We start from the raw sequence: 16,444 nt of genomic DNA on the forward strand, positions 1-16,444 counted from the left end.
TTCTGGACTTTTGAATCTGAAGAGGATAATCTATCTGAATTTTTCTTTTCCTTTTTGTACCAGTGAGTTTAGTTATAGTTATATTTTTCAAACATTTGGAAGAATGATTTCTTGAATTTCTCGTCGTTTCATTTGCACAATAAGATTAAACATTCTTAATTTAATCGTTGTCTTCACTGTTTTGTTAATCATTAGAAAACATATTAAAATATAAAATATAACAAAAGTAAATAATAACTGAGTTTTAAATAAATTACGAAATACCTATCATGTTTATATCAACTAATCTCATGTATAAATTTGTTAAAGAATTAATTAGTAGCTTGTTTTTCTATATTTAAGTTTTTTCTTTGTTTTAGTTTCTAAATTTATTTTTATTCGATTGAGTTTTAATTTTAAAATGTTTATAATTATCAACAAATTTTTATTTATGGAACCAAATTTGTGAATAAAAGTAAATTTATTGATAATAAATTTATTGTACTGTGAGTAAATTAGAATTTATAATTAATATATCAGTAATTAATAATTCTATTATTAATATATTTATTGTTGGTAAATTTTGTTAGTAAAATAATATCAAACTTTTCATTTTAGATTTTGATAATGTAAAATTTTATTTTTATTATAACATTAAGTTCTTATATTGTTTTAATAAAGATAATGTGATTTTTTTTTCAGATATCAATGTTGACATGGTTATGAGATGATTATATGTGAGTTTAAACATTATTTTTTCTCTTTAATTCCTTCCTTTTTAGTAACACAATTTCGTTAAGATCGTTCCTTCAAATCTCATATTGTTTACTTCATATTATCACATACCTAAAATTCTTATTATTGTCTATTACATTGTCGAAGATAAATATATAAAATCGATTAAGTTTTTTATATTCTTTTTAAGATTTGTAAGGAATGTTAACGAAAAGTTATCACATTATCTCCTTATAAAAAAATAGAGTTCTTATAAAAAAATACAAAAACTTAATTGAGTTAAAAGAAAAATATTAAGATCAAATTACTAATTAAATATTTCAATTAAGTAAAACTAATTATATGGACTAAAATAAATTAAAAATTAAACTATTAAAATTTAAAATTTCAAATGAAGTCGTATTTGTTGAAGTAGTAGATTTAGTTGAAATAGTAGATTTAGTTGAAACAGTGGCAATAAAATGTGAGGTGTGTATTATGCTTGACTTTTCTTAGTTGGAAAATTGGGGTTGTTTTCTTTCTATTTAGCTATCTTATCTTGTCTCTCGGATGGTGAAGAATGATAGTGGGGATAACATTTTTAACTGGCAAAGTGTAACCACGATGCGATTTTGAAACATTTTAAGTTACGGTATATTTAAGTTTTTACTACAAAGGACTTTAAAGAATGAGCAACACTCCACCAAGGTTGTAATGACATGGTTTGGTAACAAATTATGTATTACCAACGATAGTAATTGCTTTATAATAATATAGTAATCGTGACTTTATAGTCTTGATATTTTATGTTGCACCTCTTCAACACATCTAGAAATGTTATTTGAGTGACCATCTGGTGTTAAAACATTTTTCAAAGTTTTGAGAAACAACTTTTTGGTATCACAAGTTAGTGGAAACAAAACAAGGTGATATCTTCCGTTATCATCTGACCAAAGATTCTATCTTATGTCAATTTCCTTTAAATCTTTCCTAACATTAAGATTATCTTTGGATTTAGGCTTTTCATTCAACAAAGTATATATCATATTATCAAATACATTTTGTTCAATATACATAAAATCTAAATTTTGGCGTAACAAATTAGACTCCCAATATGGAAGTTCAAAGAAAATGTTTCTTTTATTAAATTGTTAAACTTCTTATCTACATATTTTTCCTCTACCACCCAAATGTATTCCTCTCTCAAATGTAACATTAATATTTTACATTTGCCTAAAGATGTCAGATCCTGATAATTTTAATGGCGGATTTAGTTCTTCAGTGCTTCCATCAAAGTGAACATGATTCAATCTAAATCTATGGTTTCTAATTAAAAAGCGACAATGTCCCATAAAGCACCACTTCTAACTATGAGGAAGATGACAATGTTCTACATCAAGGTTACAAGTAAGGCAAGCTAAACATGTGTGTGTTCCAACTAGATAAAATACTAAGGCCAGTTCATATAAGTGCTATTCACATTCTACATTTTTCATTTAATAAAAAATCAAAGGTCTCCAAACCATCACTCCATAACTCATATAACTCATCCACAAGGGATTGTAAGTACACATTAATATTATTTTTAGGCATCTACTTGCCTAGAATGATCATGGATAGGATCAATGAAGTGTGCTTCATATATATCTAAGGTGGAAGATTTTATGGAATTAAAAACACTGATCAAATACTCTAAGTAGAACTCATAGTGCCAAAAGAATTAAAATCATCACTAGTAAGGCCTAAGCCAACATTTTGAGGATTTGAAGCAAACTCATGATGCATTAAACTAAATGTCTTCCATGCCTCATCATCCATTGAATGCCTTATAAACTCGTCCTTGTTCTCTAAAGAATGCAATCTCATATGCTTTGCAGTCTTACAACACATAAACAATATTTACAATTTTGATTTCAATGGAAAGTAACACAAAACTTTTGCAAGTTGCTTTTTTTCCTTCTCTGGGTTTCATCTAAATGTATCATAATGTTTGAAAATATTTTTCATCATCTCTTAAATATAACATTGAGTCATCTGAACATGCATATATTTTGGTATAGTTAAGATAAAGTTTGTTGATGATTTTCTTAGCCTCACAAAAGGAAAGAGACAATTTTGCTTCACTAAATCATCTTTTAACAAATCCATGATCATATTATTAGAATAAAAGAACTCTAAATTAATTTTGTATGAAGTATAATTTCTTAAATTTACAAGTTTTCTTTTGGAAAAGAACTTTATAGGCATATGAATTATATAGGTCTCTTTAATAAATAAATATACTACTAATTATGTAATTTATTAAATTAATAGTAAAATAAATACTAATTAGGGTTGATAATAAAAATCATATGGGACATGTACTTGATCATATTTACCTTCTAAACGTTGCTCTCTACATCTCACCAATGCACTTCTTTATTTAATAAAATAATAATTTTTTAACCATCAACAATCCTTAACTCTATATTTTAGTTGTTGTATGCACCTCATCTTATTAACAAAATTAAATTTAATATACTAAAATAATATTTCATACATATATTTTTTAAACAAATTTAATATTAAAAATAAATATCAAAAATACTAAATAATATATAATATCTAAAATACAAACTCTAAATTTAAAACAAATCAAATAAAAATTTAATTAAATATAACAAAGAAAAAAGAAAAGCAATAAAAAAACCCTAAACCCCAATTCCAACTACCCGCACCTCCAAATGTGGAGAAGACGAACCGCAACTCCAAGTGCAGAGAAGAAAAACCGCAACTCCACGTGTAGTGAAGACGAACACAGCTCCACGTGCGACGAAGACGAACCACAACTCCATGTACGACTTCCCATCAACCGCAGCCCTCTCAACCGCACTTCCCTGTGCGCCACCCATATGCCCAATCTCTGTCGCCACCCGCTACTACAACCTCGCCTCAACATCATGAACGCTGATCCCAGAAACAAACACCCCTCATAACCCACAACATCACAGTAAACCAACCCATACAACAAAAATTATTGAATCAGCTTCGACTCGATCGACACCCTCTACTCCAACCGCAACCACAGGGGCTGAATCCGCATCTCCATCAACGCCCTATTCTCCTCCTCCAACCCCACCGCCTCTCTCCGGCACCCCGCCCTCATAACTTGTTCCAAAAAAATCCCACATTTAACAAAACATTCGAATTGCCTTCAAAATGCCACAAAGAAAAAACACGGGAACAAGTTAACATTAAATGAAAATTGAAAACGGGTGCTAACCTGGCGAGAGAGTTGGGGGTTGATATGGCGATGTGAATCGATGGAGGCGGTGATGGTGAGTGTGGCTGAGTAGTAGTTTTCTATGTCGGAAATGCCTGACTTGATGACCTTAAAAAGAAATGGTCAAAGTGAAGGAGGAGGGGAGGAAGGGAGAAGCACCAATAGAGAGAGAAAGAAAAAGGGTGTAGAGTTTCAAAAATGAAATGGGACAAAGAGGAGAGTAAAGAAAGGGGTAAAAGATTTATAAATATGAAATGGACAAAGGAAAGATTCTCTAAGAGGGTTACATTTGGAAATATAAAAGAAAAAGGAAGGAGAATAACTCTTACCTTCTTCATTCATTCATGAACAATTGATAAATATTCTTTGTAAATTGTGTCAATCTAAACTCTTAAAAGTATGACACCATCATTTTTCATAAATTACTTTTTTTTTAAATTCGAACAACAACATCACGCATGTTGATAACAATACTTAAATTAGTGACAGAATAAATAAATAACATAAATTAATCTTATAATGTACATAATCATAACCAGAATTATTCAAACAAAATTTTAAATAATTTACTAATACACAACAAACTACATAAACTACAAAGGGTGATAATTGATTATGCAACGATTATGATTGTCTTTTTTATTAATACGGTGATAACTTTATGTATCATAGTCATATGATGTCAACATGGAATGTTTATGCTCTATAAAGAGATAAATTATATTTTAATACATATTTTTTACATTTGATATTATTTCTATTTATTTATTTATCTTTTAAAAAAGGGTTAAATATGTTTTTAGTCCCTATACTATCAAGCGTTTTTGGTTTTAGTCCCTCTTTCAAAGTAAGGTACATTTTAGTCCTCCTTCTTAAGGAAACTTTGATTTTAGTCCTCCAAAACTAATACCGTTAAAAACTAGCTGATGTGGCTAACGGTAGACTGACACAATTTTTTTTTGTCAGAGTTTATCAGCTTTTCTTCCTCTCTCTCCCTCGTCTCTTCCTTCAATCCCAAAACACAAAACAGTAAAATCTTCCGGTCAAGCTTTTCTCTCGCATCTCCCATCACCGGTCAGACAACCACCATCATCAAAACCATAAACGCCAGTCCCGAGAGAAGAACCCACACCGATACCAAAGGACTCTTCTGGGACCCAATGCCATTCTCCGCCAAAGCCATTGCCAACGCGAGCAGAATACGAAAATATGCCGCAGGTTGTCATTCCTGGGCAGATTAGCAAGTCCTTTGCCAGTGTTAGAGTAGACATACAAAAATCAGTTAAGTGTAGAATTTCCCAGGTAGTTTTCAGCTTAGTTGCTAGGGACAGGCATGACAAACTATGTCTTGGTCAGACAAAAGTTGAACCTCTAGTGAAAATCAGACACACATTATTTTCTAGTAGGATAAGAGTTGCTCATGAATATAAAGATGGGTTATCTGATGAAGATGAAGATCTCTGTCCCGTTGAATGTGTAAGAGAATTCACCAATCACTTTTTTCTGGATGACGTTTATTGATTTCTAAGCTATTCACTTATGTTATGAACAGATGTCACTCTGGCTGAAGTAGTTAAAGGGAAAAAGTTGTCCTATGTGAAGGCATGGGAAGAGAGTGAAAAGGCCAAAGCAGACAACAGGTAATAATACTTTTATGCACTTTATCAGTTTATGTATATGCCTCAAAGAAAGGTTATTCTTCATTTCTAAAAGTTAAAACTAAATGTGTTTAGAACTCATTGCAAAGTTAAAAATCACGTCATTGCAAAATGCAGAAGTTATAACATTTAGCTTATTGTTTGGCCAAACTAAAATGTTACAGTTGATTTTACAGAATATATTATTACATTTATATCTTAGACAAAAACAATCTGATAATGCTTAAACTTAACTAGTTTCTTAACATGAAAGGAAACATATGACTATTTCCCTAACACACACTTATGCCTTCCAAAGTCTGTAGGATATTATGATTTTGTGCTATGTAGACCATGATGATGATATGCCATTGATCCCTTTTACAAATTTCCAATACAAACTCACCTAAATTCGAGAAATCATTTGGTCTGTTAACAGAGCTGAAAAACATTTCTCAGCAATTGCTGCTTGGGAAAGCAAAAAGATGGCAGCTCTTGAAGCTGAGTTGAAAAAAATAGAGGTAATACTTGATTTACCGTTCACTATTTATTTTAACGTGATGCCTTTCTTGTATATACATGTTATGTAGTAACATGGCTGGACTGAAGAAAGTGTTCCTTTCTTTTCCTCTAGTATCGGTGTGGGTTCTTCTCTCGGGGCTGGCGTTTGTGGTTTTGATGATGGTGGTTGTCTGACCGGTGATGGGAGATGCGAGAGAAAAGCTTGACCGGAAGATTTTACTGTTTTGTATTTTGGGATTGAAGGAAGAGACGAGGGAGAGAGGAAGAAAAACTAATAAACTCTAACAAAAAAAAAATTGTGTCAATCTACAGTTAGCCACATCAGCTCGTTTTTAACGGTGTTAGTTTTGGAGGACTAAAATCAAAGTTTCCTTAAGAAGGAGGACTAAAATGTAACTTACTTTTTGAAAAAGGACTAAAACAAAAAACGCGTATAGGAACTAAAAACATGTTTAACCCTTTAAAAAAATATAAAAAATTTAATTTCTTATAACTATTTTATCCAATGTATATTAAATGAATATTAATATGGATTGTCTTCTTATTAATTAATCTTGTCCCAGCATTTCAATCAAGAATGCAAAAGGACTATATTATTGAATGCATTGTACTATAAAGCTTTTCAGATCATCGCATCTCTGTAAAATGAAATCAATATTTTCATCCAACTTATTCATGAGTCCACAAATATCTTTTGGATATGTTAGTCTTTTTCACCCATGGTTGTTTTTTGATGAAAAAAAAATAAAGAAAAGGATAAACAAATCAGTTTGATTGGCTAAGCACAGTAACACATGTGCTGCGAAGTCTATCCTAACAATAACAAAACAAAATAACTCTTCCAAAATTCCATTCTCACCTCAATTTTTCAGATGGATTCTCCCAACGTTCTCGTAACTCACTCTCTTATCTTCCTCGTTTCTCTTTCCTGCTTCAATTCCAACCCTAATTTTTGTTTGCTTTTGCATTGCATTCTTCAGATCACGGCTCCATCAGTAAGTAGGAAGAATGCAACCTTAATCTGCGTCCCTGTAATAGCGGAATCAGTTGAAAAAATGAAGATCGATATGCACAAAGCCAAAGCTGAAGGTGCAGACCTCGTCGAACTTCGATTGGACTCGTTGAACACCTTCGATCCCTTTCAAGATATTAACACTCTCATTCACCACCGTCCGTTGCCATTGTTGTTCACATACAGGTTGAAATTCCTTTCTCTCTGTTTTCTCATCATTCACAATTTCTGTGTGTTAGTTCAAGAAAATAAGAAAAAGGAAAATTTGCATTTATTTTTTGTCTCAGATCCTCTTTTCTTAATATATGTATCTGTTTATAAGATGAGACTTAAATCGGTTTTATTTTTGAATGGACTATTTTTAAACGGACTATTTTTAAACGTTCACCTCCCTCGTAATATTAAAATGATGTTATATTTAATTATAAATTGTCTTATAAAAATAAATTAATAACTATATTGACTACTTTTTATTATTGCATATGATTTTTTAAACAAGTAAATATAATTGTAAAAAGGGTAAATATAATTATAAAAAAAATAAGAGTATAAAAGTATTTTTATTAATAATAGAAGAGAAATAAATGCCTATTTTAAGACAAAATATCATATTGAAGACTAATTTCGTTATTAATTAACTTGGAGACTTTAAATTAAATAATTCAAGTTTTTATGCATAAAAATATATTTATCTTTTAATAATTTAAAACATTATTCCTATTTCATAATCTTTTTTATTTGTATTTTAATAAATATGTTATTATTAAATAAAAAATAAGGGGATAAATGACACCTAGAAATATGAATTATATAAAACTAAAACAATATATAACTTTTTTCGATATATAAGAAAATAAAATTCTTATTTTAAAATTATTATGCTTGTATAATTGCACCCTCCTTCTAACAAATTTTTGCTTGGACCACACATTGATTTTAACTTTGGATTCGCTTTTTACTCTATTTAACAGCAAAAGAAAATTAAAATTCAAATGTAAATACCATTGTGCAGCAAGAATATTTTAGAATTAAATTAAAATAATTTCAGTCAAAATATTTTTAAAATTTTAGGTTTAACAAAATCTCTAAAATATATGATTCAGTATCTTTCCAACAAGTTTTCTCGCAAGTATTTATAAAATGGAAAAAACAAAGTGAAGTTTTCTGTAAACTAAACTTAACTTATATATAATTTAAAAATAAAAATGTATAAAAGTTACATAAGAGAATTTCTAGAAATACATAAACGAAGTTTAGCTTATGAAAAGATTGATTTTTATTTTTTTAATAATTTATGAAAAAAATATCTAAGCAACCTGAATTTTACTACATGTTGTTTAGTATCAAATACTAAATATTTAAATGATGTATTAAACTTAACATTATATTAATAGTATACGCCTATTAAAACAAATATTATATATTTAATATTTAAGAACAAATCATTTAAAATATTTAAAGTTATTAGAATAAATAAAATATAAAAATATATATAATATTTTTATGCAACTGAGAGATCCACACAACAAAGAAAAGAAAAAACAGTAAAGTTCTTAAAAAAAAGAATTAAATACAACTAGATCCATTTAATAACTAAATTGTTGCATAACCTTAATCCGGATTAACTGCTACCTTATCATCTGTTCATTTATGGTGTTCATTACAAAGAAAAAAAAAACACAAAAACAAAACAACACAAAAGAAATAGTAAATTAATGTAAAAAAAAATTCATAAAATAGGAATAAAGATGTTATCACACATAATTCATTCATAACAACAACCATATCACATAAAAAGACTCAAACTAGATTTAATGATGTGAATATATATATATATATATATATATATATATATATATATATATATATATTTATTGATATCAGATTCTAGCAAGTTATGCACTTGTGGTGGTCATTACTGCTCTGAGAGCCATTGTCAATGAGTTTTATCCTATCACACACAAGGTTAATCTGTTAACATCTTTGATCAAGGTAAAACTCCTAAGCTAGGACCTCATGTACTTCTCACCACATACCCTATCATTCTCTACTTGAGATTTGATGGTTATTAGAGCAACAAGATAACTCCAAATACTAAACCCATATCAATATATACACTAAAGAAATGTCATTATAGAATATTTCCATGAGATTCTTGGAATTACGCTAATAACGTAGAACACTCATATCCATTAACAAGCTCATCATCATCACCATTTCATACATCATTATTCGCATGCATATTTATCTATAAATCTATCAACAATTCTCAAATAAACATCATAAATCAACTATCATTTTTAACATTCACAATATCATATATAAAACTTATCAAAATAGAACATATAAAAACAACAAAGCCAGGCTTTGTAATTTTGCTTAGCAAGAATATATGCTCGCTTAACGAGTAGTGTCAAAAGCTCACTCGCCCAATGACCAGATAGTTCGCCCATCAAAATAATCACCAGAACTCATAAACTTAAGTTTTTCCAAAAGTCACTCAATAAGACTTGTCTCGTCCAATTACTATATATCAAGTTAGTAATTTCTCTGACTTTGGTTTTGTCCAACGAGTATATTTTTTCCGAACGACCACCAAGTCAATCACTCTTTAACTTTGACTTTGCCTAACGAGTATATTCTTGCCCAGCGACCACCAACTTAGTAGCTTTTTAACTTTGGCTTCGCCTAGCAAGTATATTCTCGTCCAACAAGTCTACATAATTTTGCAGATTTATGTCATTCAAACCTTGCAAATTTAGTCCAATAGTAAACACAGATGTCAAAACATACCAAATTTGAATTACACAACATTCACTAATTCAAACAATATGATTTGCAATACCAATTAGACAACATTTCAATTTCATCAATTGAAATAAGCCAAATCAAAACTCAAATCTAAGTCCAACCCTAATTTTTCATCACATAGCTTAATCATGCAAGCAAATTATCATACAATTAGCCATTACAAGGTATCAATCACATAAAAATGTGTAATTAGTTTCCCTGGAAGACAAATACAATTGCTCTAAGGAATCCAAAATCCCTTCAAGCCCACAAAATGTCCTATCTATTCTTAGGAATAACACAAAAACGATTATAGCATACCATTATAACCACTGATTAGTAGAGACTCGTAAAGATTTGAACACTACATGCGAACCAAGATGATTTACATACACATGAAGAACATATAAAAAAAAGGATAGAAAACCAACTTACTTTATTGGATAAATTAATCAAACATAAATGAAGAGCTCGTCCAAAAATAACTCGAGTCGTCTTCGATCTTCAAATAAATGAATGGAAGATGAAAAACTTAAAAAGAAGAAAAAGAGTTCTAAGAAAAAAGTTTTTAAAAAGAATGTATGTTTTTAAATAATAAAATTCATTTATAAAATCTATATTTATATTTTAAATTTTTAATATTAAAATAATCAAATCTTACCATTTTAATCCTACTATCAATTCTAAAACACACTTTACTCTAACCGTAAATTTTATTATTACTCTTTAATATGTTTTATCATAACATGTATCATAAAACTTGTTATTCTTTTCTAAATACAAGTATTTATTAGAAAAATATTTTTAATAAATATTAATACACAATATTTAAAAGATATAATTTTGTAAAAATGTTTAAAAAAATGTATGCGGTTCTTCTTCTTTTTTATGTAAAAAAGTTATATAATTATCTTTAAATAAAGAAGTTATGAAATTGAAGGACTACATATTTAATTAAATAAAAGAAATACTTTTGTTTAATAAAAGATAAAATTATTTAATTAAAAATAATAAATGCTTATAAAAAGGTGTATCTTATATAAAATGGTATAAATGAGCTGCTTGAATAATACATATTTTCCCTTTCGTAAATGATTTAGTTTTATTTTTTTCTCAAGAAAAAGTGAAATTATTCTATTTCTGAATCAACTTAGTCTCTATATGAATTATTATTATACCTTTTACTAGTTTAGCAAAGAGACTATGGTCAGCCTCACCCAAGAAATGCTTCGCGTTGAAATGTGAAGTAAAAAATGGCAACAATCTATCCAACGTAGTATTTAATTTGGACATGAAAAAGTGAGGAAATAAAAAAAAGTAAGAAAAAATAAAATAAAATTTTAAGTAAGGTGAAATAGAATATAATCCTTTTATTTATTAACTTTAATTATTTATTATTATAATAACGAAAACAAAAACAAAACACCTACAAATGATAATAACATATAACACTTCAAAACCGTTGTTCTTTCTACAAAGAACATAACCATAATAGAATATACAAGTCAATCAACTTATTTTTCTCCCATACGAGTAATTCAAATACGAAGTTATTCACACGAAAAAAAATTGAAGAGTAAAGTTGAAAAATTTATATTGACCGAAACGAGCTATATGCAGAATTGATAGAGAAATAATTACAATGTTTTAAAGCTTTTTGGATGGACGAGTCTTATTTAAATTTATCAGATTGAAATATTTTGAATCTATTGACCATTAGCTATGATGTGATTTGAAATCGGAAGATTTTATCTCTTTGAATGATGAAAATTCAATGCTTTTCTAAGGCCCAAATGGGAGGGTGGTATGTATGATGGCGACGAAAACAAACGGTTGGACGCACTAAGGGTAGCAATGGAGTTGGGAGCTGATTACATCGACGTTGAACTTAAGGTTGTTTTTCGCTTCCGTTTAATGTTGTACCCCATTTGATGAAATCCAGATTATATAATGTTTGAACTATGAAACTTAGATGAAACATTTCCTAAATGTCATATATCTCTAAAGGTGGCGCATAAGTTCTATGACTCTATACGTGGGAAGACATACAATCAAACCAGGGTCATTGTTTCATCTCATAACTTTGAACTTACTCCTTCAACTGAGGATTTGAGCAACCTTGTAGCAAGAATACAAGCAACGGGAGCAGACATTGTGAAAATTGCAACAACTGCTGTGGACATTGCCGATGTGGCACGCATGTTTCAAATAATGGTGCATTCTCAAGTAAGGCGTGTATGTCTAGAAATGGAAATTTAACAAGAAATTTTAACCCCATATGCACATTTTTTCAACTTTTCTAAACCTCATTGTTGATTTTATCCCTTACTGACTTTAATTTGTGTTATTGTAAAGATAACTACTGTTCTAATTTACAGGTTCCGTTGATTGGAATTGTTATGGATGATAGGGGGTTGATTTCTCGTGTACTTTGTGCGAAATTTGGTGGATATCTGACTTTTGGCACCCTTGAGTCAGGAGTAGTTTCAGCTCCTGGTCAACCTTCACTTAAGGATCTATTGCATCTATACAATTTCAGAGCTCTGGCACCTGATACAAAAGTATATGGGCTTATTGGAAAGCCTGTCAGTCACAGTAAATCGCCCATGTTACTGAATGAAGCCTTCAAGTCAGTTGGTTTTAACGGTGTTTATATAATTCTATTGGTGGATGACATTGCCAATTTTCTCAGGACTTACTCTTCTACAGATTTTATGGGATTCAGGTTCCAACTTCTTATAAGAAATTTTCAATTTATATAATCTATCGTTAGATGATTTTCGAAATAGAAATTGATATTTAACATTTGTATATCAGTGTTACCATTCCTCACAAGGAGACGGCAGTTAAGTTATGTGATGAAGTTGATCCAGTGGCTAAGGTAAAATGATTTACTATTCACAATTTTGGATTGATAATTGGAAATGATTTTATTTCGTTTATCTAAATTCTTCCAATTGGTTGTGAGCACAGTCTATAGGGGCTGTGAATTGCATTATCAGAAGACCAACTGATGGGAAATTAATTGGGTATAACACAGACTACGTTGGTGCTATTTCTGCAATTGAGGATGGGTTACGAGGTAGTTGTCATCTTCAGTAGCTAACCAATGTTCAATCATTGTTCTTGGTAACTGTTATTCTCAAGATGTTGTGTGTTTGTGCTTCAATTACTTCTTGGCCAGGTAAACATAATGGTAGTAGCACAGCTGTTTCTCCATTAGCCGGTAAGCTGTTTGTTGTAATTGGGGCTGGTGGTGCTGGGAAAGCAGTTGCTTATGGTGCGAAAGAGAAAGGAGCAAGGGTTGTGATTGCGAATCGTACCTACGGTAAACTTCATGATTTGCTTTTTCCTTTCTTAAAGTTAAAGCGTGTTAAACTTTCAAAGTTACTTCTCGGATGTTTCTGACAAAACATCCTATGTAGGAGATAACTGATAATGTGCTCAATTCTTAATATTGTTTTGGATGAGAAATGTCTCTGGGTACAGAAGAGAACAACAATTTTAGTAAAAAGTTATATGGTGTTCAAGTTTTGGGTACAAAATCAGTTTTTTGAAGCATCAGTTGTTTTTCTTTTGGGTTATATTTCTCCTGATATCTTGATAGCGAGTTTAAGAAAACTTGGATTTAGTTAATGCTAATGTCAAACCTGTCTCAGTTTTCCTCTTTTGTTTACGTTGTATACACTATTGTGCTTTTTCCTTTCAGAGTTCCTTTCTTCAAATGGTATTTTCTATGGTCCCAAATTTTCATTTTACGTGTGGATAACCTTCAAACATCAGTACTTACGAAACAACATTGTTTATGGTGTGATGTTGCTTGGTCCTCTAACAAGAATGTGTAGCTTTTTTAGCAGAAACAATCACAACATTCTTTACGTTTGGATAAGCTTCCAACATCAGTACTTACATTAAATGTGTAGCTTTTTTAGCAGAAACAATCACAACTATTATTTCCTGTCAATTTGAAACATATTTAATGACATATTACATATGTACTACTGCACTGTTTATATACAGATCGGGCCAAAGAACTTGCTGATGCAATTGGAGGAGAAGCTTTGCCCCTTGCTGATTTGGATAATTTCCATTCGGAGGATGGTATGATTCTTGCAAACACAACATCAATTGGAATGATACCAAAAGTTGACGAGACGCCTATTTCTAAGGTTTGCTCCTGTAATGTAGATGTGCCATACCAATTAGGACCTTGAAATATTGCTGGTGTAAGTTTTCAATTGGATATGTTATTGCCAATCATATCTTCTTCCATTTGTTGATGAAGTTGGTTTTCTATTCAGATGAAATATGTTTATTGGTGTCTGAAAATGCTTATTTCATTTCTTGATCTCACAAAAATTATGACCAATATGATAACTTCCCTTTTGTTTTTTATGCAGCATGCTTTGAAACATTACTCTCTAGTTTTTGATGTTGTGTACACACCCAAGATGACTAGACTGTTGAAAGAAGCAGAAGAAGCAGGAGTCACCATTGTGACAGGATTTGAGATGTTCATAGGGCAAGCATATGGGCAGTTTGAGAATTTCACTGGATTGCCTGGTAAGCTGAATGTAAAAATTTAATTGAAGAGAGTTTCATGTATTAACTGATCCATTTGATTTTGAAATCTTGTATTTCTTTCATGGTATTTTGAATTTGCAGCACCAAAGAAGCTCTTTAGACAAATTATGAAAGACTATTAATGAGGTTTGCAAGTCATTCCTTATCCAATTGAATTTTAAATCTTGTATTTATTTGATTGTATATGTACGGAATAATATGTTGCCATCCCATTTAGTAAACATAATCTCGGCCATAATTAAGAATAATGTTGTTAAAGTAATAATGAGATTAACAATCAGGTTAGGCAATTTCTTCCTACACCTCATTATTTCTTTTAATTCCATTCCTACCCTTTTGGTTTTATTTGAATTGTCTCCTTCGTGAAGAATTTCCCGTGCGCAGATTACATGTGTTGTGGTGTGGAGTCCCCAAAAACTTTGGTGAATGTGTTGTTGAGCTGTTGGTGGAGAGGTGGTGACGATTTGTGCAATTGAGACACGTTGTGGGATACCGAAAAATAATACGGTTATTTGTAAGGAAAATGGATCCAACAGCCCAGGAAGTTGACTTACGAGTGGGATTAAAGGGAATAACCACAGATGGACACGTGGTGGAAGACATGAAAAGCAAGATAAGAGGAAAAGGCACATGATCCAATAGCACAAGCACAAACTTGAAGGGCTATGAGTAGAGTATTCGCTAGTATTAATGTAATAACGGTTTAGTGAGAGAGGGAAGTGTGGTTGGCATTTATCTTTGTCCCTCTTGGTCTTTCTTTTGAGAACCAATTTCATTAGTGCATTATATTGTACTGTTTTTATGAAATTCCATGGTCCTCAATACATTAAGCATTTCCATTAAAGAAATAGAATAATATTGGTTTAATATCTGCTTTGGTTCTTGTTTAAAATGGTTCTTGTTTAAAATGGTTCTCAAGTTTTTTTAGCGTTCAAAGTGGTCTATTAATTTGTAAAAACTGTTCAATTTGGTCATTTTCACTAACGGCGATTAACGGCGTAATGATCACCTTAGTCAATATTCAATGAGCTGTCAATTTTTAAAATACGTGGTAAGATAAGGCCAAATGGCGTGACAATTACTATTAGTTAACTAGTGTTAAATGTTAATTCCTAATCATTTCTAAATCTTAATTGAGTACATTACAATTAAACCCTAATTAATTTTTTCGAGATGTTTTATTTCCTTTCAAGAACCCTAGTCATTTTTGTCTTCCCCACCTTTGGGTTCTTTCTCACGGACAAACCCTTGTGTTGGTTCGAGTTCGTTTTGGCAATGAGGGGAGGTGCTCCTCTTCATCCTTTTGTGTGTTGGTTTAACCTGTAGTGAACCTTTCTTCTCCCATTGTTTTTATGGTTTTGGTTCTTTTCAGAGCAAGGAAGCGTTGTTTCCCTTTCCCCTTTCTTTAGTTTGTCTTGGTTAGCGCAAGAAAGAAGAGGCGAGTTTCAGGTGGCTCAGGCGAGACGTTCCTACGACGCGATGGTTTCATTTTCAGCGTCTTTGAGACAACGAGGCCTACATCATCCAACGTCTTCGTGGCGGTGGAGGATGGGAGGGGCCTTGAGGTTCGTTTTAGGGCTCCGAATTGGGGTTCTATTTTGGGGATCTTATCTCGCAACTTTGGGGATCTAAATTGGGGATTTCGGTGTTTCATTTTTGAATCAAGGTGGATGTTGGTAGGTTAGGCTTACGTCCATGCTTTGTGGGTGAAGGGATTGTGTTTGGATGTTGCTCTTAGAAAGGTTAGACCAACTTTAGAGGAAGATGACTAATGGAGACCACATGTGATGCTATAGCTTTACTTAAAATGACCGCATAACTTTACTTAAAATTCAAAGATGAATACAAGAAGAGGAAACACCTTTATTTATAGGTTAATAATGTCTCCAAATTGTAGAAACGAGACCTAAAAACTCAAACTTGGCTAACTTGGAGAGCAAGATG

General features: G+C 31.0%; 1 protein-coding gene and 1 long non-coding RNA gene across 6 annotated transcripts; one reads left to right on the forward strand and one right to left on the reverse strand.

Annotated features, from left to right (window-relative positions):
• Positions 1-3,222: 3,222 nt before the first annotated feature.
• Positions 3,223-7,351, reverse strand: LOC148205716 (uncharacterized). Its single transcript, XR_015783323.1, has 4 exons — positions 7,212-7,351; positions 6,974-7,143; positions 3,956-4,063; positions 3,223-3,840 (listed from the first exon to the last, which is right to left on the reverse strand). It is a non-coding gene; the product is annotated as an uncharacterized LOC148205716 (long non-coding RNA).
• On the forward strand, positions 6,560-15,368 carry LOC124837570 (bifunctional 3-dehydroquinate dehydratase/shikimate dehydrogenase, chloroplastic-like). Of its 5 annotated transcripts, none has more exons than XM_088103721.1 (12): positions 6,560-7,007; positions 7,095-7,312; positions 11,704-11,809; positions 11,924-12,151; positions 12,295-12,641; positions 12,734-12,797; positions 12,890-12,998; positions 13,101-13,244; positions 13,937-14,085; positions 14,317-14,479; positions 14,582-14,626; positions 14,885-15,368. In XM_088103721.1, the coding sequence occupies exons 1-11, from the start codon at positions 6,987-6,989 to the stop codon at positions 14,620-14,622; spliced, it is 1,590 nt and encodes a 529-aa protein (XP_087959847.1). In that variant the 5' UTR covers positions 6,560-6,986; the 3' UTR covers positions 14,623-14,626; positions 14,885-15,368. The 5 variants fall into 5 exon arrangements, with proteins under 5 accessions (XP_087959847.1, XP_087959848.1, XP_087959844.1 ...); XM_088103722.1 differs by having other exon boundaries at positions 6,563-7,007; positions 11,924-12,142; XM_088103718.1 differs by having other exon boundaries at positions 6,987-7,312.
• The last annotated feature ends 1,076 nt before the right edge of the window (positions 15,369-16,444 follow it).

Source organism: Vigna umbellata, chromosome 1 (genome assembly GCF_029865625.1).
Source record: "Vigna umbellata cultivar VRB3 chromosome 1, Vumbellata_1.0, whole genome shotgun sequence".
Taxonomy (NCBI): Eukaryota; Viridiplantae; Streptophyta; class Magnoliopsida; order Fabales; family Fabaceae; genus Vigna; species Vigna umbellata.

Bases quoted from the DNA above. Each gene is read 5' to 3' on its own strand.
- LOC124837570 (XM_088103718.1), top strand. From the start codon at position 6,987: ATGGATTCTCCCAACGTTCTCGTAACTCACTCTCTTATCTTCCTCGTT. The intron at 12,152-12,294 runs GTATGTCTAGAA...TCTAATTTACAG, and splicing joins TGCATTCTCAAGTAAGGCGT to GTTCCGTTGATTGGAATTGT. The intron at 12,999-13,100 runs GTAGTTGTCATC...CTTCTTGGCCAG, and splicing joins AATTGAGGATGGGTTACGAG to GTAAACATAATGGTAGTAGC.